This window comes from Kogia breviceps, chromosome 12 (assembly GCF_026419965.1).
Source record: "Kogia breviceps isolate mKogBre1 chromosome 12, mKogBre1 haplotype 1, whole genome shotgun sequence".
NCBI classification, from domain to species: Eukaryota; Metazoa; Chordata; class Mammalia; order Artiodactyla; family Physeteridae; genus Kogia; species Kogia breviceps.
The window spans coordinates 86,097,595-86,119,725 of record NC_081321.1 but is presented as its reverse complement, the minus strand read 5'-3'; the positions used below and the strand labels follow the sequence as shown (position 1 = coordinate 86,119,725).

General features: G+C 39.9%; 1 protein-coding gene across 3 annotated transcripts in view; it reads right to left on the bottom strand.

The window, feature by feature from the left end:
• The window catches only part of TXNRD1 (thioredoxin reductase 1), a 67,745-nt gene that overhangs the window by 9,392 nt on the left and 36,222 nt on the right, over positions 1 to 22,131 (bottom strand). For all 3 annotated transcript variants that reach the window (XM_067010013.1, XM_067010012.1, XM_067010014.1), the window contains 6 exons: positions 20,544 to 20,636; positions 19,877 to 19,953; positions 18,427 to 18,583; positions 12,057 to 12,164; positions 9,007 to 9,102; positions 5,407 to 5,541 (listed from right to left, as the gene is read on the bottom strand). In XM_067010013.1, coding sequence (XP_066866114.1) covers positions 5,407 to 5,541; positions 9,007 to 9,102; positions 12,057 to 12,164; positions 18,427 to 18,583; positions 19,877 to 19,953; positions 20,544 to 20,636 — 666 coding nt within the window. The remainder of the gene's footprint in view (positions 1 to 5,406; positions 5,542 to 9,006; positions 9,103 to 12,056; positions 12,165 to 18,426; positions 18,584 to 19,876; positions 19,954 to 20,543; positions 20,637 to 22,131) is intronic.

The following is a 22,131-nucleotide window of genomic DNA, read 5'->3' as shown; positions in this document are numbered from 1 at the left end:
AAAAAAAAAAAAAAAAAAGTGTGACTGTGGATGAGGACAGAAAGATAATATGCGGCAATGAAAATAGCTGTGTTCGGATGATGGTATCATGGGCAATTTAAAACACTATCAAACATGCTCTCTCTCTAATTTTTATAAAGGAAGAAAAATAATGAGGCAAGGAATACATTAAAGCAAGTTCCAGGCTTGTGAATTTGCAAGCTTATGTTTTATTTCTCAGGAATTAATTTAGATAGAACTTGTAGGACATGTGGTTAAAAAACTAAACCCATCAAAAATGGAAACAAATTAAGGGGGAAAAAAAGAGCTCTTATCAATAGCCAGGACATGGAAGCAACCTAAATGTCCAGACAGATGAATGGATAAAGATGTGGCACATATATACAATGGACTATTACTCAGCCATAAAAAGGAAAGAAATTGAGTTATTTGTAATGAGGTGAATGGAACGAGAGTCTGTCATATAGAGTGACCTAAGTCAGAAAGAGAAAAACAAATAACCGTATGCTAACGCACATATATGGAATCAAGTTACTGATGAACCTAGTGGCAGGGCAGGAATAAAGACGCAGACATAGAGAATGGAGTTGAGGACACAGGGAGGGGGGAAGGGTAAGCTGGGACGAAGTGAGAGAGTGGCATGGACTTATATACACTACCAAATGTAAAATAGATAGCTAGTGGGAAGCAGCCGCATAGCACAGGGAGATCAGCTCGGTGCTCTGTGACCACCTAGAGGGGTGGGATAGGGAGGGAGGCTCAAGAGGGAGGGGATATGGGGATATATGTATGCATATAGCTGATTCACTTTGTTGCACAGCAGAAACTAACAACATTGTAAAGCAATTATATGCCAATAAAGATGCTTAAAAAAAAAAAAAGAGCTCATCTATTTTTCGTATACTGGAAAACATGCTGATGTTAAAGAGATGGAGGAAGCCAAACTGCTGTTGTTGGTTAGTCTAAACGGAAAAACTGATGGGGTCAATTCTTACACAGATTTTATACGTGCAGAGCTGCTTTAGAATTTTCATAAAAATACATGTAAAAGGGCTTCCCTGGTGGCGCAGTGGTTGAGGGTCCGCCTGCTGATGCAGGGCACGCGGGTTCGTGCCCCGGTCCGGGAGGATCCCACGTGCCGCGGAGCGGCTGGGCCCATGAGCCATGGCCACTGAGCCTGCGCGTCCGGAGCCTGTGCTCCGCAACGGGAGAGGCCACAACAGTGAGAGGCCCGCGTACCGAAAAAAAAAAAAACATGTAAAAAAAAAATGAGCAGAGGTAGCTTTTCGATCCCAGCACAAAGAACACTCACAAAAGGGCAAATGCAGTAGACATGTACGTCACATTTCTTATCTGGCCAGCACCTCCCAGCCTCACAAGACCCCCTTCACTGAAGACTGTGATTATGTTGACTAAACAAAACAAAACAAAACTTCTGATGTTTGGCACTAAAAGTCATTTAAAGACATTTCACAGGGTCTTCTCTCTGATGCTCCTTCTTCTTGAGCCATTTTTTTTTCTCTACAAATAAACTTAAGTTGAAATTATTACTCAAAATGATGTGTACTCAGTTTCCTATTCAACTATTACTGCTCAATGTCCAAAATAAATTATCACCATACCGTCCTCACACTGAAGAACGCTCGTGCCATCACTGACACCCCAGGCCTTAAGACCCCCTCTCGTACTGAAACCAAGGGGACTTCAGTCAAAACAACAGTAGTCCCTCCTCCTCCTCCAGCAATTCCAGAAGGAAACCCTTTGGAAACTATTTTGTTCCAAAAAGCAAAGCCTCTACTGAGGAATTCATCAACTTTTGTAAGCAATTACTTCTGAGAGCCAAAGGCTGTGCAACTGCCCAGGTTATTTTATGGAAATGATACAGAAGAGTTCATTCAATGAATCATTCTGCAAACCACACACAGCTTGCACGGGAGCCGGGCTAGTTCTAAACACTTGAAAGCAATGCCCAGGACCAATTTTCAAATTATTACTGTTTCTAATCTATCCAATGGACTGACATTTGTGAAGTTTGATAAAAATGATTAGGAAACAAACTTTTAAAAGGCATATAAAATTAAAACCCCCATTTTCTATTGTATCAGATACTGTCAAATTACCCTTTAAGTTTCTAAACCTTTTTTCTTCATTTCCATCCTGATCTCATTATGGACTAGTAACAAACATTCTCTGGACTGCATTTTGAGTGGCACTCCTCTACAGCACATGGCTGTTTGCTGAAAAAACAACCAGTGGGTTCAACAGCAAATCCGATTACATACTACGCCAGCCAGAACTCAGCATTTAGCAAGAGTGTCCCTAAAAATCCCCTACTGATCACATTTTACTTTCCCTCAATCAAGAAGCTTTAACAAAGATTTCCACAGTCAGGATTTTGTCACAGTGTTTGGTTTTTCAAAATCTAGTTTCTAAGCAAGTTGCTCAAAACCAGAGGTAAAAGAAATCACCAGAGGAGCTTTCTCGAAATATTCCTCAACCTCCCCTCTCCCCAAAATACTGTAACGATGACTTTTTAGTCAAGCCACATCTTCGGTAATGAAATACCCTGGGGAAAACCAGCCAACACATGCAGTTACTGAGTATCTGCCGAATGCCAGGGACTCCCCTAGACGCTTTCTGCACAGCATAGCTCATTGGCCCTGTGAGTTACAGCGTCTCCACGTCAAATGCTGTGGGAAGGTGTGTAGAGCATCGTCTGCGCTGCGTGGTGCCTCAGAAGCCAGCCTGCCTGAGTTTGGATCTTGGTTCTGCCACTTCTAAGCTGCCAGGTCACTCAACCGCTCTTGTCCTCAATTCCCTTGGGTGTCAAATGGAGACACTCCTGCCACCCACCCCGTGGGGTTCCTGTAAGGACTAGTAAGTAAGTCAGCACGCGGAGGGCAGGGTCCTGACACAGTCAGTAAGCCCTCAGGAACCTCAGCGCTTCTGCAGTGAGATTCCCCGGGAAGCTGCTCTTTCTACCTCTGCTCCCTACTTCAAGCCGCAAATGTGAACCACTCTCAGTTCTATCAACTCCATCTCCTATCCTCGCCTGGACCGTGTCTTCTGACACACACTGCCACGACGCCGGTTCAGGCTCCTGTCCCCACCCGCCTCCAGACGTGCCTCGGCGGAACCTCTCCCCCCACAGCGCAGCCGGAGGGATTTCCCTCAGTAAGGTGTCTGATCACGTCCCCCCACACATACACCCGACCCCGACCCAGCTTTAAAGCTCTCTCAGCTGAACTGCAATGGCCCCGGGATAAAGTCAAAATATCCCGCCTTGGTTTATGAGGCCATGACCTTCCTACCTACTTCTCCAGCCTAATTTTATCATTTTTTCTTACCCCTCTCTGAGCTCTTCAAGCTACAGCAGCGCTCGGGGACCTGGAAGGCCATGAGCTCTTCCACAGAGCTCTCGTATTCGGCGTTCCCTGACCCTAGGGCTCGCCACACTGGACGGTATGGAACCGGCACTTCCCTCGCCTGCCTCCCTGCTCTGACTCACATCCTCAATCCTTGCTGCCGCCCAGTGCCCGGCACAGTGCTAGGCACGTGGCTGCACGACAGATGCGCTCAGAGGGTGAGAAAATAGCATTCAGGGTTTTAATCTCGTTAATCAGCCGCCAGCTTGGGAAAAAGAAAAAGAAAAAAGCCCTATCAGAGGAGAAGAACATGAATACCTCTGAGCTTCAGCGTCATAAGAGAACCAACAGATGGAGAGGCACAGTGGCAAACAACAAGACTTAGAAAGGGTTCCCATGGTGCCAGGTGTGCTGCGGGGGCAGGCCCTTGGCTGACCTCCCTGCGGGCCTGGGCTTCAGGAGGACACCTGCCTCTTCACCGCACCTCTCTGCCCAGCTGGCAGTCATCCTGCTAAGACGCTGCCGCCCTCTCACTGCTGCTGGGTCACAACACAACACGACACAACACAACCAAGTGAGGCGGCAGGAGGCAAGCACACGTCAGCCTTTTCAACCAGCCCACTGAGAACCGAATTCAGATTAAAAAATGAGACACTCGCAGAACCAAGTTGGGAAGTTACGTCTTTATCCCTGTCGGAGATGATTGTTCTTATTTTAAAGTGTCTTAGACTTTTAAATATACTCAACTGTCGTGGGTTGAATTAAGTCTCCCAGAAAGATGTTCAAGTCCTAAGCCCTGGTACTGTGCACATGACCTTATTTGGAAACAGGGTCTCTGCAGATGTAACCAAGTTAGAATGAAATCATGCTGGATCAGCGTGGGCCCTAATCCAATGACTAATTATCGTTACAACAGGAGGGAAATTTGGCCCAGATACACAGGAGACAAGATCATGTGAAAAGCGGAGGCAGAGACTGGAGTGATGCGTCTACAAGCCAAGAAATGTCAAGACTTGCAACCCCAGAAGCTGAAGCAGCCAAGAAGCCATCCTCTCTAGAGCCTTTGGAGGGAGCACAGCCCTGCTGACACCCTGATTTCAGACTCTAGCCTCCAAAGCTCTGAGAGAGTAGATTCCTGTTGTCTTCAAATGCCCAGCTGGTGGTGGTTCGTTACATCAGCCCCAGGAAACTAACACACTAAGTGTTATTGAAAAAAAAAAAAAAAAACAAACACCACACAGAACAAAACACATACACACCAAGTTTTCTATGAATAATGCCACTAGCAGGTGCTTATTAATACAGAGGAAGACACTATCCCTACTCAGGGAAAAGGCAAAGAAAAAGGAAATGAGAACATTTTTCCAGGCTGCAATTCTCAGCTCCATACCTAAGCCTCTTTATGAGATAACCTCTCCCCACCTCCAAGTTCTCCAGCCTAGACACTTTTTTGGTTTCCAGGCCCTACTTAGTGGTATCACAATATTCCACTCTTGGAATGAGCACTGACAGGCAGGAAGAAACACTGACACCCAGAGGTCCACACTGGTCAATTTCCAGTTCTACTGCCATTTGCTTGATCTTTTACAAGCCTCACTTTCATTCTCATTCTTTGATGTCAAAAGCTCACAAGGTAGACATCATTTAGCCTCCAGGTAGCTTGGGGATAACTAGGATTGATGCTCTCTCTGGGTACCAACGGCATTATTAGCTGACTGTCATGAAAATAATTTAGGACACATGATAAATAAAAGATTTGAGGCACATCTCTATAAAGCACTCTCATCATTTTTACCATTTAATAGCATGACGGTACTATCTGGTTACCAGGAATGAGAAAGACATGAAAGAGAAAAAATCATCTCTAGAGACAAGGCTTTCTTTTGAGATATTCTCCATCACTAATAAGCTCTAAGGAGGTAAAAGTAGCTTGAGTACAGCAGAAAGAACACTAACTGCAGAGTCCTAGATCTGCCCCCGTAAGCCAAAGCCAGGTGACGCTGTCACTTTGAAACAGAGACTTTAAAATGTAGCGACCCACCTCTGCACAGACAGGGTGGATTCCGATGGTGCCGTCCAGCTGGTCTTTGGTCAGCCCGCACTTGAGAGCTGCTGCGAAGCCCTGGGTAACTTCTCCAGCATTTGGACCCAGTACGTGGAAGCCCACAACACGTTCCTAAGGTACAAAAAAATAATACAATTATGCGGCTTTTCCTCCCTTAACAGACTGGAGTATTTCCCCAGTCTAATCTAAAACCCCCATTCAGAAATCGCCGAGGCTTATACTAATGCTTGCTGCTAAAAGCTGTCTAGGCTGAAGATACTCCAACGTGGGCCAATACAGAGCATGTGGTCACATCAAGCAAGAAGGAAAAGACAGGAATCGGCCATGGATGATGAGGAAGAAAAACATGAGAAGCAAAAATGTGTGCAACCCCGTAAGCACCAAAATGTTCTGGAAAATGTTTTCAAAGGGCCGTTCCATTGTGCCCTCATCTCCTCTATCTGATTGTCTCAAAGCTCCAGATAAATGACCTGTGGTAGCTGAAACATTTAAGAGCAACCATTCAAATTAAAAAATCATTTACACTAAAGTTTTGGGGGTAGATAGCACAGACTTAAGATCCTTCCAATGTGAAAACACTTTAAACAATCTTTTATTGGAGTATAGTGGTTTACAACGTTATATTAGTTTCAAGTGTACAGCAAAGTGCATCAGTTATGCATATACATATATGCACTTTTCTAGATTCTTTTCCCATAGAGGCCATTACAGAGTACTGAGTAGAGTTCTCTGTGCTATTCAGTAGGTCCTTATTAGTTATCTATTTTACATATAGTAGTGTGTATATGTCAATCCCAATCTCCCAGTTTATCCACCCCCCTTACCCCCTGAACCACAAGTTTGTTTTCTACATCTGTGACGCTATTTCTGTTCTGTAAATAAGTTCATTTGTACCCTTTTTTTTAGCTTCCACATATAAGCAATATCAAGTGATATTTGTCAATCTCTATGAATGAAAGCAAGAAAAAGAAATATTTGGCAACTCTGCAATACCTGTGTGGGAATTATTTTGGATAAATTCTAAATCCCAAACTCAGGCTACCTCTGCCAAGAGCTGGGAAGCCTGTTGCGTTCTACTGAACAGACCTTCCGAGCCAGCTCGGGGCTAGTGCATCCAGTCCAGCACCCTCACAACAGACCAGGTAGCTCAGGCAGTGAGGTGCAGAGCCTTATCTAAGGTGCAATGCTCCCTGGAAACAATCAGGAAGGGCATTCTGTATGTGATACATTCCATGTTAGACTCTTACATTATTCATCCTGACAGTCAGGGGTTGTGTATATGGATAAATAAAACACAAAATATACTAGGCTCTTAAAATATGCTAGATTTACATGTAATAATATGGATAAACCTCAAACTGAGATTCAAGAAAGAAAAACAGTGCAGGCTTCTATTTAGCTGAGGATACCACTCTTCTTTAAACCACACTGTATGACATTTATGGTAAGTAATAGGCAGCAAACATATAAAAATATGAACAGGTGAGAGAGTCCAACGTGAGGACAGTGCTGCCTCTGGAGTAGGGAAGGAGTGAGGGGTAGAGGATCAAGAAAGAACACAAAAGACGCACTGGCTAGTGGTTAACAGCATGGATTCTGTGTTGCCTGGGACTGAATTCCAGCTCTGCCATTAACTAGTAAGTACCCTGGCAGAACTACTTAACTTCCACGCTTCAGTTTCCTCGTCTATGAATGGGGATAACAATAGCATATACCTCACAGGACTATGTAAGGATTAAATAAGTTCGTACATGTGGACCATTAAGTAGTCCCTGGCACATTTCAAGTGTTCAATTACATATAGCCTATTATAAACTGCCTCTGTGATGGTTTATCTCTGATAAGAGAAAAGCTCTGAAGCAAATACACCAAAATGTTAATATTCATTTGAGTCTGGATGGTAGGTACATTCTCCCATCCCTTTCTGTAAATTTTAAATATTTCGTGTAAAAAAAGAATAGCACACAAAAAGCATAAAAGCCTGGTAAGCAAGTATTATCTAAAACCAAGCACATTTAGACGCTGTGAAGTGACCGACTCAAAATGAATAAAGCAAGTCCCAAGGATGGTCAAGTTCCAGAAGCAAGCTTTTGTACGAGACGGCTCATGACAAAAGAGCAATGACAAGTATTCGTCTCTCCTAATACTATCTTTTTAAATGAAAATAACTGCCAACAATTTCATCCTATTTATCGCCTCAGTCATTTTAATTAAGGTGAGTTTACCGGTAATGAAAATTATTTTTCATATTATATAAAAAATGCCATTTGAACAAATGACACTGCACTTCAAAAAAAAAAAAAAAAGGACAAAACAACTGGATGCAGTTAAAATTAAAGACTTGCTCGGTGTGAAAGAAACTTTTTGAGGTTTCATTGATTGCCCTGTGCAAATGAAGTATCTCTTGCAAGACATGAGGCTGCAATGAGAACGTCTGACAGTTTCTCCTTTTCTCCTTTCTCTTCTACAGTAGCATGGTATCTAATGTATACTTATACAAATGACATTATTAAAACTTAAGTCTAAAAAGATAAAACTCTACATGAAAATTGTTCTCTATGTCAACTCTGTATAGCTTGTTAGAGATAGTTATCCTAGTATGTCCATTTTTAAAATGCATCTATGATGACCTTTTTTGTAGAGGATCCAGGTTTTCCTAGAACCTTGGGTTCTACAAAAAGCAATCTGCAACTGTGCTACTGTGTACAGTGGTAGTTTCTAAACAGGATATATCAGTTAATTATACTCAAATGCAAAGATAAGAAAATGAGTTTATTAGCCTTTTAACATCCATATGTTAAAAGCATTTTTAGCATTGTTTTAGCATTGTTTATAGTTTTACTGGGGACACTTTTTAAGAAGTAAGATCTCAGCTAAGTTAAAAATACCAATTCTTGGGCTTCCCTGGTGGCGCAGTGGTTGAGAGTCTGCCTGCCGATGCAGGGGACACGGGTTCGTGCCCCGGTCCGGGAGGATCCCACATGCCGCGGAGCGGCTGGGCCCATGAGCCGTGGCCGCTGAGCCTGCGCGTCCGGAGCCTGTGCTCCGCAACGGGAGAGGCCACAACAGTGAGAGCCCCGCTTACTGCAAAAAAAAAAAAAAAAAAAAAAAAAAAAAAACACCAATTCTCTTAAAGATTCAATCCACATCGGTGAGGGATATCAGGAGGTACAAACTTGCAGTTACAAAATAAATCGGTCACTGGTATGGAATGTACAATGTGGGGAATATAGTCAATAATTATGTAATATCTTTGAATGGTGACAGATAGGATACAAACTTGGGTTATTACTGTTCTTTTTTGTTTTGTCATTATTTGTAGACAGTCGACGGCTTCATTGGTCCCCTCTAATAAACACAAGCAGTTCTCAAGTTGTTCCTCTGGTTCCTTCCTCCAGAAAGTTCTGACTGCCTGCCCACTACATCCACTGCAGAGGGGAGTCAAGCAGAGTCATCATGGGCCTCGCCCTGGGATAATGTCCCAACAGGAGACCTACAGGTTGAACGGCTAAAGGAATGCAATGTGTGTACCATGTGAAAAATTAGTAGAAAGGAGTAAATAAGATTAGCACTTACACTGTCTTTGATATTGCAGACTATTTTTGCATAACATTTGTTGTTATCTCTTGATGGAATCGTCCATTCCAATGGCCAAAAGTAACTATGGTAAACCTAAGAAGAGGGAAGCACAATTTAGACCCATCATCTTAAGAAGTATGTCTGTCAAACATGAGTTGTGGTGTGAAGACGGTGGAGGCTCTTTAATGTTGAATAATTAGACTTTCATTAAATAATAAAATTCATGGAATACATAGGAACCTGGTCAGAAGGTAAATAACTTTAAACTCATAGTTGACAAGCCCTTTTTCTATAAGCTCATCTCTTCACACTTTTTTTTTTTTTTTTTTCTTTGTGGTAAGCGGGCCTCTCACTGTTGTGGCCTGTCCCGTTGCGGAGCACAGGCTCTGGACGCGCAGGCTCAGCGGCCATGGCTCGCGGGCCCAGCCGCTCCGCGGCACGTGGGATCCTCCCGGACCAGGGCATGAACCCATGTCCCCTGCATCGGCAGGCGGACTCTCGACCACTGCGCCACTAAAGAAGCCCCAAGCTCATCTCTTAATTACATTTAATTACATTTCAACCTCCAACCAAAAAAACCTTACGTAACAACAAGAGCAAACGAATGAGAGGAAGAAGCCATGTAATTACTTGCTGTCTTGCAATAGAAACAAAAGAAAACAAAAACACACCATCTAGCTACCTCACAGGAATGACAACTTTGGACAAGAAACAAGTAAGGTGCCAGGAACAATCACAGCAATTATCTAGTTCTCTGACTTTAATACTTCCAGAAACATTTCCTCCTCTGAAATTATTCACCAAAAGTACTGAAGGAGAGAAGGAAGGAGGGAGAGAAGATGGTAGACAGAAGGACAAACAGACATCCTTACTGACATTTCATAAACTTAATTCTTGGATGACTAAAGGGATTTTTTTCTCCTCCAACTGCTAGACTCACTTGAAAACATATATGGTTGGTAGGACCTTTTAAAAACACACTGATTATGTAAACATTATATAACATTCTTTTATCTTGTAATATGATGTGATTTTTTTAAAAAAATGTGGGTTACAGTACTCAATGTGTAGTATCATAGTACTGCAACAATTACACCGAGAAAAAATTGATTAAAGCAATTACCCCCAAAGGCTAACAACTGCTGCGTTGTAAACATAAGCCTATGAGTAACTGTTTCCTATTTCCCTTGCATTTTTCAAGATTTCAACTCAAATGCATTGTTTTTATAATAAAACGAATGCCAAAGATTATCTGTGAAGAACTACAGAATATATATATATTAAGAACCTTAAAATTTAAATACCTTCAGATAGCAATCTATCCTCAGCAAAAAATCGGAGAAAGAGACAATGAGTAGCAAAGATATTCAAAATTCTATTTATAACAGTGAAAAACTGTAAATAATCTAATAAAAGAAAGGCTTACTAAATTACCATACAGCACCCCTAAAAGGAAATATTGCACAAGTCATTTTTAAAAATGGTGTTTTTAGAGGGAAATTGCTTGTGACCTAACATTAACTGCAAAGTACGACAGAAAACTGCACATAACTTAATCACACTTAAACTAAAATATATATACCTACACAAAATTATACACACATACAGTATATAACATATAAATACTCAGAGATTAGAATATGCAAAAATATTAATAGCAGTTATCTTTTCATGAATTAAAATTTGTTTTTATATTTTCCTAATTTTTCAAATTTCCCATGAGGATATACAATTTTTTACAATCAGAAAAAAAGTGGTTTTTAGTTTGTTTTTGTTTTTTAATAGATTTTTAAATTTCACTTGATAACAATACTTTCATTCACTGTACAATCACTAACACACAATATCTAGAAATATTAGACAGGCAAACAAGTGAAAATTTGATATTTTAGGCTGAAAATCAGAAAGAGGTGTGGCTGTCACATGTAGAAAGCTCCTATTTAATACAGTCAACTCATGTTTAGCATTCCTAATGGAAAAGATGAGCATAACAACAAAGTATATCATTTTATCATTTTTCAATCCAAAAACTAACTTTCCTAATTTTAGAATGCAACTTGTGATTTTATTTAAAAAAAAAAATGATAAGAAGGATTGCCTTCCAAAGCATGCTGGCTTTAGGCTAATATTTTATTTATTTATTTTTTGGATTTTTGAATTTTATTTAAAAAATTTTTTTATACAGCAGGTTCTTATTAGTTATCCATTTAGTACATATTAGTACGTCAATCCCAATCTACCAATTCATCAAGAAGTGTTAATAATGTGTTACTGATAGACTGATATTACATGTTACTACTAAAGCATATAATAAAGAAAAGATTAAGAAATTTAAAATAGACTTTTATATTACAAAATTTACTCTGATTCACAAATCTGGTCTTTCAGAAGGTTTTACCGGAAACTTTTTTCCCAAGTGATTTAAAACAGCAGACCCTTTGTATTATTTGTATATATAAAAGTGGTTATTTCATGTGCATTTTCCTTGACTATATACAGGATAAAAGGTGACTGGCAAAGTTAGTATAAATTAGAGGGTGACGGTAGAAAAAAACAAGTTAATAAGACAGTAGAAATGTAGGTACTTTTTAGTTTCCTTCCTTGTATTTTTAACCATATAAATAATAAAAAGAAGCCAGTAAAAGTGGTTTCAAAAAGTAGAACTAAGTATTACTGGGTCAACTGATAAATGGAAGGCAGGTCAGATAAAAGTATTATATCAACATTACATTGCCTAAAAACTAGTAACCACTGTGTGGTTATACAGGAAAATGTCCTTGTTCATAGGAAATACATATTCAAGTATTTAGGGGTAAAGGGGCATTCAGCTTACTCTCAAATGGTTCAGAAAAAAGAAATACACACAGATGCACAAAGAAAAAGGAAGAGAACATGCAAAGTATAAAACAAATGGGCAAAATGTTAATAATACATGAATCTGGATAATGGGTATACAGAAATTCTTTGGGCTATTTTTCAATTTCTCTGTATGCTGAAAATTATTTTAAATTTGGGGGGGAAAAGTAGTAGTAAAGAGTAGAACTTACCTCAATATTTTCTTCCCCAAATTTCTCCACAGCCTTCTCTTCAGAAAGACCACAAGCACCATATTCCAAAGGAGTGAAAACGGTCGTTGGAACATTTTCATAGTCACACTGTTTCAAAATGGAGGAAAAGAGTTATGACAGAAGGAATTATAACTCAAAAGAGCATATACTTCAAAAAGGTTCAAATTTAGGAGAGGAAAGCAGACTAATAAAAAGCTACTATACTGAGAACCATTAACTGACGTGATAAAATTTTAAAGTCTGTTAATACTAGTCATGAATAAATGATTTGTGTGGCTTCTCCACCCATCTACCAACAGATATTACAAAGACATACTTTCTCTCCCTTAAATAAAGCAGCCAAAGGGGCTTCCCTGGTGGCGCAGTGGTTGAGAGTCCGCCTGCCGATGCAGGGGACACGGGTTCGTGCCCCGGTCTGGGAGGATCCCACATGCCGCACAGCAGCTGGGCCCGTGAGCCATGGCCGCTGAGCCTGCGCGTCCGGAGCCTGTGCTCCGCAACGGGAGAGGCCACAGCATTGAGAGGCCTGTGTACCGCAAACAAATAAAGCAGCCAAAAACAACACCAGTGCACCCAATGCTTAGTTTCCTATTAGTGGGAGAAGTTAACAGACTTTATCGGAAAATCAATCAGGCAATACAAATCAAGAGCCATTAAGAACATTTAATAATTTTTGGCCCAATAACACCACTTTTTAAAAAAAATAACACCACTTTTATAAATCTATAATAATAATTTAATAGCCACATGCATTAATTGAGCCAAGCCACAGTTCTCATCAATATTGGCAATACTGGAGTGGCTTTAAAGTGAAATAAGGAAGTGATTCTATAGTACATATTTTCAATGCAATCTTATGCAGCCACTAAAATGGTAATGAAGACCACAGCAACAAAACCACAGCAACAAAAGAGTTCATGATTATGACAGTATTTCCAAAGCACATTTTAATAGGCGTAGATGAAAGAAGGGTTCTGAAGTCAAATAAGTTTGTAAAATGCTGTGTTACGCAAATAAACAGGTTTCTCAACTATCAGGTTCCTCAGAGCCTTTGATATGCTGATGTGAATTGTGAAAAATGTAATTATTGAAGTGCCAAATATGTTTGCCAATGCTATTTGGTAAAAACCTACCCAATCAACATTTGGACATAGAGGTAAAGCCTAAATTTAAGGTAAGCATTTAAAATATGAAAAATACAATTCTCCCTCTCTAACACTATAAGGTGAAATTTTTAAAATGTGCCTCCCTCTAGAAATAGCATATAGTCTTTTTTTCTCTAAAAAGAGCACAAAGCCTGGGAATTCCGATTCAAAAGTAAAGGCAGACACCCATTTACAGCCCTAATGGACCAGGTTTACTCTTCCTGTTTTAAACAACTAAAAAATGGGACAAATATGAAATATTTTTTAAGACACTGGTGGTAGGGTGTGCAGCACTGTGGTCCCTGTGAGAAGGGAAACAAATGAGGTGAGACTAGCGATTGCTCTAGTCTCCTGCCCAGAGCAGTTTCCAGGGCTGGGTGCAAAGAGAGGGAACAGAGTGCAGGGTCTTTCTGAGTTATGGAGACAGAGATCCCAGTTCAGGGAAGCCAATGTGGCCCGAAGCTGCAGGGCAGAACACCACAGTGGGTAGAGCTGCACAAAGAGAACTTAAGATCTGCAGAGAGGGCCTCCTGAGATTTGGGCTGAGTACTGATCTGTAAATGGATGCCAGAGGAAAGCACTCAAGGGTGAGGAAAGAACCACTGGAAATCAGTGAGCCCCCAAATGACCAGAGCTATTACAGGATGGGAATCAGTTTCTGTTCCCACAGGCCAGAGTAGACAAAGAGTTCGTAGTAAGAGGAACAGGGCAGACTCCTTGGAAGGGCAACAATTGAGTAGTGGAACTAAATTGGGCCTAAATGAAAGGCTGATGTTGACAAACCCTAAAAAAGCTGAAAAGCAAGCTACACAAGGATAAAATTAATCCCCTGTAACATAACGGGCCACCAGAACAAAGTCCAACACTATATAAAGAAATTCAACAAAACCCAGCCCCCAACAGTGTAAAATGCACAAAGTCTGCATCCATCCAAAGTAACATGCCATGCAAATGAGCAAGAACACACAAACTAATACCAAGAGGAAAATCAATCAACAGAAACAGACATGGCAAAAGAGATAAGGGGATTAGCAGAGGACATTAAAAGAGCTGTTATAGGGACTTCCCTGGTAACGTGGTGGTTGGGAGTCTGCCTGCCAATTCAGGGGACACAGGTTTGATCCCTGGTCCGGGAGGATCCCACATGCCATGGAGCAGCTGAGCCTGTGCGCCACAGCTACTGAGCCTGCACTCTAGAGTCTGTGAGCACGGCTACTGAGCACGTGTGCCATAATTACTGAAGCCTGTGCGCCTAGAGCCCGTGCTCCACAACAAGAGAAGCCACCACAATGAGAGGCTCGCGCACCGCAACAAAGAGTAGTCCCTGCTTGCTGCACTAGAGGGAGCCTGCGCACAGAGGTGGGGACCCAACACAGCCAAAGATAAATAAATAAATAAATAATTTTTTTTAAAGGAGCTATTATAAATGTGTTCTGTAGACTCAAGAAACTAGAGAAAAATAGAAATCCACTGAGGAGAGAAAAGGAAAATATATTTTAAATAAGTAAAACTCAAAGAGATGAAAGAAACTGCTTGAAGTGCAAACTACACAGAATGGGATTTATGTCCCAAGACAGTGCAAATGAAAAGATCAGTGGACTTGAAGACATTGCAATAGGCTCTCTAAAAAAATAAAGCACAGAAACAGGGAGAAAAAACATGAACAGAGCATTAGAGACCCATTGAGGGAACCAACGTTCATTAATGTGAGGCTGAGGGGAGAAAAAAGAGGGGGAAAGCAGAAAAATTGAATGGCTAAAAAATTTCCAAATTTGATGAAAACTATGAACAGATAAACTCCAAATCTCTACACACCACCAGCAGAATGCCAAAACATGCAATGATCAAAATGCTAAAAAAACAGTGATAAAAAGAAACTCTTAAGAGGAACAAAGATAAAAATGATGGCATATTCTCTTTAGAATCTATGCAACCAGAAGACAATGGGCAAATATTTAAATAAACACTGTAAATCTAGAATTCTATATTCAGCAAAAATATCTTAAAAATAATAAAGGCAAAATAAACTAAAAAAAAAAAAGCCAAGGAATTCCCCTTGAGCGGATATACACTAAACAACTGTTAAAGGAAGTTCTTCAGGCAGAAAACGGTGTATCAGACGGAAATCTGGATCCACATAAAAGACGTTTTTTCTCCTTGGTCTCAAAATTCAGTTTCCAATTGGCTTAAATAGACTATTGTGGCCTAGCCTGAGAAGTGTAATCCTTGTTTTTAATACTTTATTTGGATAAAATACTTTGCAGTTTTCACAATAAACAACTTAATAAGCTTCTAGAACACAACCCATTCTCAAGTTGCAGATATGTGTACCACAGTTTCTCTAGTTTCCACATAAAATAGTTTTACATTTACTGTAAAATTGAACTAATTTACAAAGCACCACTTTAAGTAATAATAAAGATGCTAACATTTGCTATTTGTGAAAATAAAAGTATTTCAAGTGTTTGAGAGCAATTCTAAAACAATCCAAGAGACAACTACTGGTCCTTGGAGATGACAGTTGGAATGCCCATCACACTGGGTTCTAAAGCTGGTACATGTGCCTTATCATCTGGCTTTTTTTTGTTTGTTTGCGGTACACGGGCCTCTCACCATTGTGGCCTCTCCTGTTGCGGAGCACAGGCTCCGGATGCACAGGCTCAGCAGCCATGGCTCACGGGCCCAGCCGCTCCGCGGCACGTGGGATCTTCCCAGACCGGGGCATGAACCCGTGTCCCCTGCATCGGCAGGCGGACTCTCAACCACTGCGCCACCAGGGAAGCCCATATCATCTGGCTTTTTAAAGAGCTTAGTGGAATGTCCATCATCTACAGGCTGACTCAGCTTTATGATCTGTTCTGTTTTTGAAATGATACGAACATTTTTTTCATTCCTTCATTTATGTATGTTCCCAAAATAACAGAATATTTAGTGGCAAATATTTTAAGCAGCTTTGAAAATGACTTTAATCAACATTGTTTAAAAAGATTCATTTAAATTTTTCCAATATATTTTCCACTTCATTTTATTTAGTAGAAGCACCTCTGTACTTGGTGGTGGATTCTGTAAGTCTTGAGACAACTGCTCTATCCTCAGCACATTTTATAATCCATACTTCCCAAATCTTCCTTATCTCTTAGGTGATACATTTTCATGGTTAAGACAGCAGTACCTACAATTAGATGTGGACTGGACTTACGCCTTGGCTGCCTCCAAGCATTGTGACCTTGGACAATTACCTAATTTCTTGTAAGATGTCATCATTTTCCACAGCTGCCCTAAGGTGGAACGAGGTATGTGTATACAGCACTTATTAGCACAGCGCCAAGAACATCAAACATAGCCGCTCTCTGTCCCCTTTCCTCCCAACGCTCTTATGAAGCAATGAATACGCTATCAATTTTGAGGGAAGGCACAAACACCCATGATTCAATTTGCGTTCTCTTAAATTCCCATAACAGATTTAATTTAGGCAGGTGTTTATGTTAAGCTGAAGTTTTCAACGGAGAGCTGCTCCTTTAAAAGGAAGGAAGGAAGGAAGGAAGGCAGATGTGGATCCTCTGACGTTCTCAGATATGTAGGAATGTTCTATTAATGCATACTGGGCAAAATTAAAAGGATTATGCAGTTCTTTAAAAACAAAACAAAACTATGTAATTTCCCCAAATACAATTAACCTAGATATCTATTAGCATTTCAGCTTTGTGTACTATATTTGAAGGACAGACTGGTGAGATTTCAAACTCAGGGACTTAGGGACTTAGCACCACCTGTTTATTTTCCTGTTCGGTAAAGCACTTGTCATATTAGTTAGACTAAAAACAGGGGTGTGGGGAAAGGAACAACAACAAAAAGAGTCTTTTAACTTCAATTTACATTAAATTCTGATGCTGATTAAAGCTTAAGGAACTTTAAGAAAGAATTTGCTCTACCTGGCCGATGCTAGAATACAGTACTATGCTCACACATAGAAGAATATGTCCAAAGGAAGCAGATTCACTTTTTTTTAAAAGGAATTTTGTGCTACAATAATTTAAAATTTATTTAGTACCAAATTTTTGTATATTTGCCCTCTGGTTATTATTGGTATAAAAAAAATCTCTTTCCGTTTTAGGAAATTACAAGGACTCAAGGTCAAAAACAAACTAAATGCACCTCACATTTTATTTCTGAATACCCCTTTCTTGGTTCACCATTACTCAAAAACTCCAACAGTTAAAGAAGTAGTTAAGTTTATTTCAAATAGTGCTATGAACCAACTACTATTCCCTGGATGATCAGACAACCTTGGATTAAAAACCCTTTTTAACCTCAATCCTGTTATCCTCAAAACATAAGATTTTATCATGCTACAATCCAAACCAACCCCAGGTACATTCAAAATGTTTGTCACAAATTCTACTAGCAGTATTCTTTGAAGTTTCAGTTGCTGTAACCAAACTAAATCAACCCGTGATGATTTATGCACAAAGAAAATGGGTAGTGATTAAATTCTTTACAATCGATATTTCTAGAATCCTTTTAAAAAATATTTAGGGAAGGAATGCTGGTAACGGGCAGGGGATGTAAGGGAAACCTCTATACCTTCCTCTAAATTTTGCTGTGAACCTAAAACTTCTTTAAAAAGTCTTAAAAAACTAATTAGAGCATATTTATTCTTTTCTTGCCATCTACTCCTATGAGACACAACCAAGAGTTTCCATTTCCTGCAATGACTTTTAAAATCACTTACACATTCCAAGAGCAGAAGATCTGTTTTTAGAAAGGACAGGGGAATAAAGCCTGAATATTGGTTTAAATAGCTCTGCACATTGACATTACTACCTAGATCTCCAAATCCTTTTGCAGCCTAGACAGGGGCCATAAAAAGATTTAGAAAATTATAACTCAAATTGGTAATAATGAAATTGATGTAAAATGCAACTATTAGGAGTATATGGAACATAATAGTGCTGAAACTTGATTAACCAGGCTCATTTTATTCTTAGTGTGATTCCAACAGTGACAATTTCCATAATAAATCACAAAGGTACAGTGGTCTTAACAATGTCTTGTCTGGAATAGAGTTAGTAAAGCCCATCTAGGACGCCACCATCAAAATAACTAAATTATTCAAGACCTGGAAAACTTCACAACCACCCTACACAGAGTACCGGGAGGTACCATTACAGCAGCATGTCCGTGGTGACAGCCCCAACACTCACCTTGACAGCGGAGCCCCCATACAGCCTCCGCACCAGCAACCTTCCGGCCTGGATTGCCACTGGGGTGAGCTCCAGCTTCCCCTCTAACACATCGCCAATGGCATAGATGTAAGGCACGTTGGTCTGCTCTTCATCTGTGACAGGTATTTTTCCAGTCCTGCAAATTCATTCAGTTAAAATCATCATCAATCACCATTATTAAGTAAGTAGATCAAAATCCCCTTTCTCCCAAAGAAGCCCCAAACTGTGGCTCTGAGGGCAATGTTCTCATGTATTACCAAAACAACAACAAAACTCAGAGGAACCAAAAGCTTAGAGATTCTAGCCACTCTGAAAATCAAAGGAATAAGAAAACTGTAAGAAACCCTGGAATGGGAAAAGTAGAACACAGTGGTTAAGAATGAACGAGGATTCTAAAGTGTGATAACCAGGTCTGTTAGTCATTACCTCTGTGATCTTGGGAGGGCTATTTAGCATCTCTAAGCCTCATCTTCCCACCTATCAATGGCAATAATGATAATGGGAATAATTGTGAGAAGAAAAAGAATACCATCATCTAACTTAAGGGGTTGTGAGGACTGAATGAGAATGTGTATAAAACATTAAGCACAATAGTCCATGGACCCCACTAAGTACAGAATAAATGGGAGCTGTTAACATTATACAAAATCTAAACCTTGGCCCTAGTTGGAAACAGGCGAGTAGGTTATTAAAATGGCGGAACGCGTGGTCTGCTAAATCTTATCAGACCTCCTCAACTCCCTGGTCTCTCCAACCCAAAGGGGAAAGAAAATAATAAAGCAAAAATGTTCACACTAAGATTAAGAAATCTCTTCTGTATAAATGTTATTCCTGGAAGGGGGTAGAGGAGGCACCCTGTATTTTCAACTTCCAAGGCAGCTAGCCTCTCAGAGCACTTGTTTTTACTTGGACATAAGAAGCGTGATACTGGGAAATACCCCATATGCTACTCCTGTAAGCAGACAACAGAGTCTCAATTACCCAGTGCAGTGGCACAGTCCAAAGGGATTTTAACTTATAAAACATCAACGTTTTCAGACTCGTAGCTGTCACTAGAAATGGAGCGACCACTCTAGTGATCCTAAAAGTTGGTAGCTTTGAACATGGTTCAGATCTCCATATTCAATGAAGCTTCCAAAGCATATACCTGCAATTCACTAGGAAGTTGGATCTTTTTCTGTACACATATACATTAAAGAAACAAAACGCAAGCCAGTGTATCTCTCATTTAGATTTTGAAAAGAAAAAAAAAAAAAAGACAAACAGGAAATATCATGATTGGCACTGAAAGAAGAGTCTTCTAAGCTTAAAAAGGGAATGCTCCAACTATGGTAAAAACTAACTTTAAAATCAAAAACTCCAGTATTAATCGATCTTATAAATAACTGAAATAGTACTTAATAAAACATAATAAAGATTTTTTTCTTACTGTTCATTTAACTTTACCCCCACGTTTTCTAAGCCAATTTCCCTTGTGCAAGCATCTCTTCCTATTGCCAGCAATACCTGAAAAATTATCAATATATAGTGACTGTTAATAGAAAGGCTTTGCATGAGTTACTTAATCATATTTTTTTTTCTGTTTACTAAGGCGATGTGATTCATTTTCCAGACCTGGAAAGACATATCCTATTAAGATAATAATGCAAAAGTTTAAACAAATCAAAATCATTTAAATTAAATCTTCTAAACATGATCGAGTAAAAAGCCTTACCCATTTCTTGTTAAGAAAAACGGAGTTAACAATTCCTTAATAAATCTAGCCAAGTATAGAGACAAAGACAGCATAGCCTATGACTGAAATAAGTTATTTTTTTAAAGTGGTGGGCTGGGAAAATGAAAGAACATGGAACAGAGAAATTCTAGCTCATTTTTAAATGTTGATACCTTTTAATAGCCGTCTGATAAACAATATTTAAGCTATAGTGGAGAATATTTGAATCCATTCCTGTACCAAAACAAATTATAATATCATAAGTAATAAAGGTGTCTTAGAATAGGAACAGAACCAAGGGTTTTGGAACTAGCAACCCAGCAAACATCCAGTGAGCACACTATTTGTTTTCTAATGAAGCAGGACGAGGTCCATTCCTTACCGTATTATACTCTCCTTCGATGGTTATGTCACTATCAGTGGACTTAGCTGTCACCCTGAGTCGGCCTGGTGTCCCTGCTTCAATTTGTTCAACCTATAAAAGTGATAAAGTTTTACTCCACAATAAAGACATGTATCAATATCAAGATGGCTAATTAGGTCCTCTCCTTCTATCTGGTTAACCCAAACTTCAAACATGCAATTTGGCTTGTAAGGTCTTTAATGTCCCATTTCCCTCGCATTAACATCTTTAGGATGACATGGGGTTATTTTATGTATTTCCTTCTTTCTCACTGCTTAATGTTTGCTAGAGGGGCTTTCCTTCAAATAGTTCTCAAACAGAATAAAATTCAGAGAGAAAGCAGGAAAGGAGAAAGCCAGAGAAAGTACACTACAATCTCTCAAATTAAACCAATGACTTACTGCTTCTGCCGGGCTCCTATCTTACGACTTACCCAGAACCATTAATCCCAAGCTGCTCACCTTCGTAGATCCTCTTTTGACTACATATCCTCAGCTTTGTCAACAAAGAATAGACATGGAAATAGATCAATCACGATACAGATAAGAGCTAGAAAGCCCTAAAAACCATCGTGGGTGAGGAGGTATGTGTGCTTGTCATAACTAGGGGCTGTCTTCGGGTGAGGATGTAGGAATGCTGAGCAAAGCCCTGGTACTTGTGCTCTGGCAAATGAGTCTGAACATATTAACCTACTACACATAGCTGTCAACAGCCAAATCATGGGTTTCTGTATAAAGTTACTGAAGAGACCCATAAAATCAACTGCAATTTCTACCCTACCTTTAAAATACAATACACGCTGTATGGGAAAACTGTGAAGCGTCATTTTATTTTCAACATCAACAAATAGTGAAGATTCCCTTCTAAAATTCCCTTCCTTTCTTACGTAGTTAAGCCCCTTTGAACATACTGGAAATGTCTTTCCGTTTAAATTAAAATATTCTAATTTTTGGAGAAGAGTTGAATTGGTCCATGGTTTGGATTTGCTTAAAAATATTAAAGGCCTCATCCCTCCCTCAAATTCCTTTCTGCCTCACTCACTTCTGTGTTCCAGTCAGGCCTTTCCTGTAACTAGCACGTTTTCTGCCTTTAGAACAGCTTCATTCCCCATGGCCTTTTTGCACATGCTATATATTCTTGCCTAAAATGCATTTTCTCTCCCTCCTCTCCACAGAAGGCTTCGTCCACTGGGTCACTTTATAGTACAGCCAGAGTTCACCACCTGCCTACAGGGATCAGGGACACCCTGCTAACCCCAGCAAGATATTATGTACACAGACACAAGCTTATTTCACTAGGGACAGTCCACCACATTCTCAAAGGGCCTACAATGCCCCAAATGTTAAGATATTATAAAGGAAGATGCCACTTCTCTATCAGTATAGCATATACATACAGCTGTCCTTTTCTAATCATCGTCGTAATGCTAACGCAATCTTCATGAGAACTCTAAGACAGGTGCTATCAATTAGCATCGTTTTACAGAAGGAACTGAGCCCCAGAGAAGCTAAGTAATTCTCCCAGAGTCATAACAGCAAGAGAGTGGGAAACAGCATTAGAACCCAGT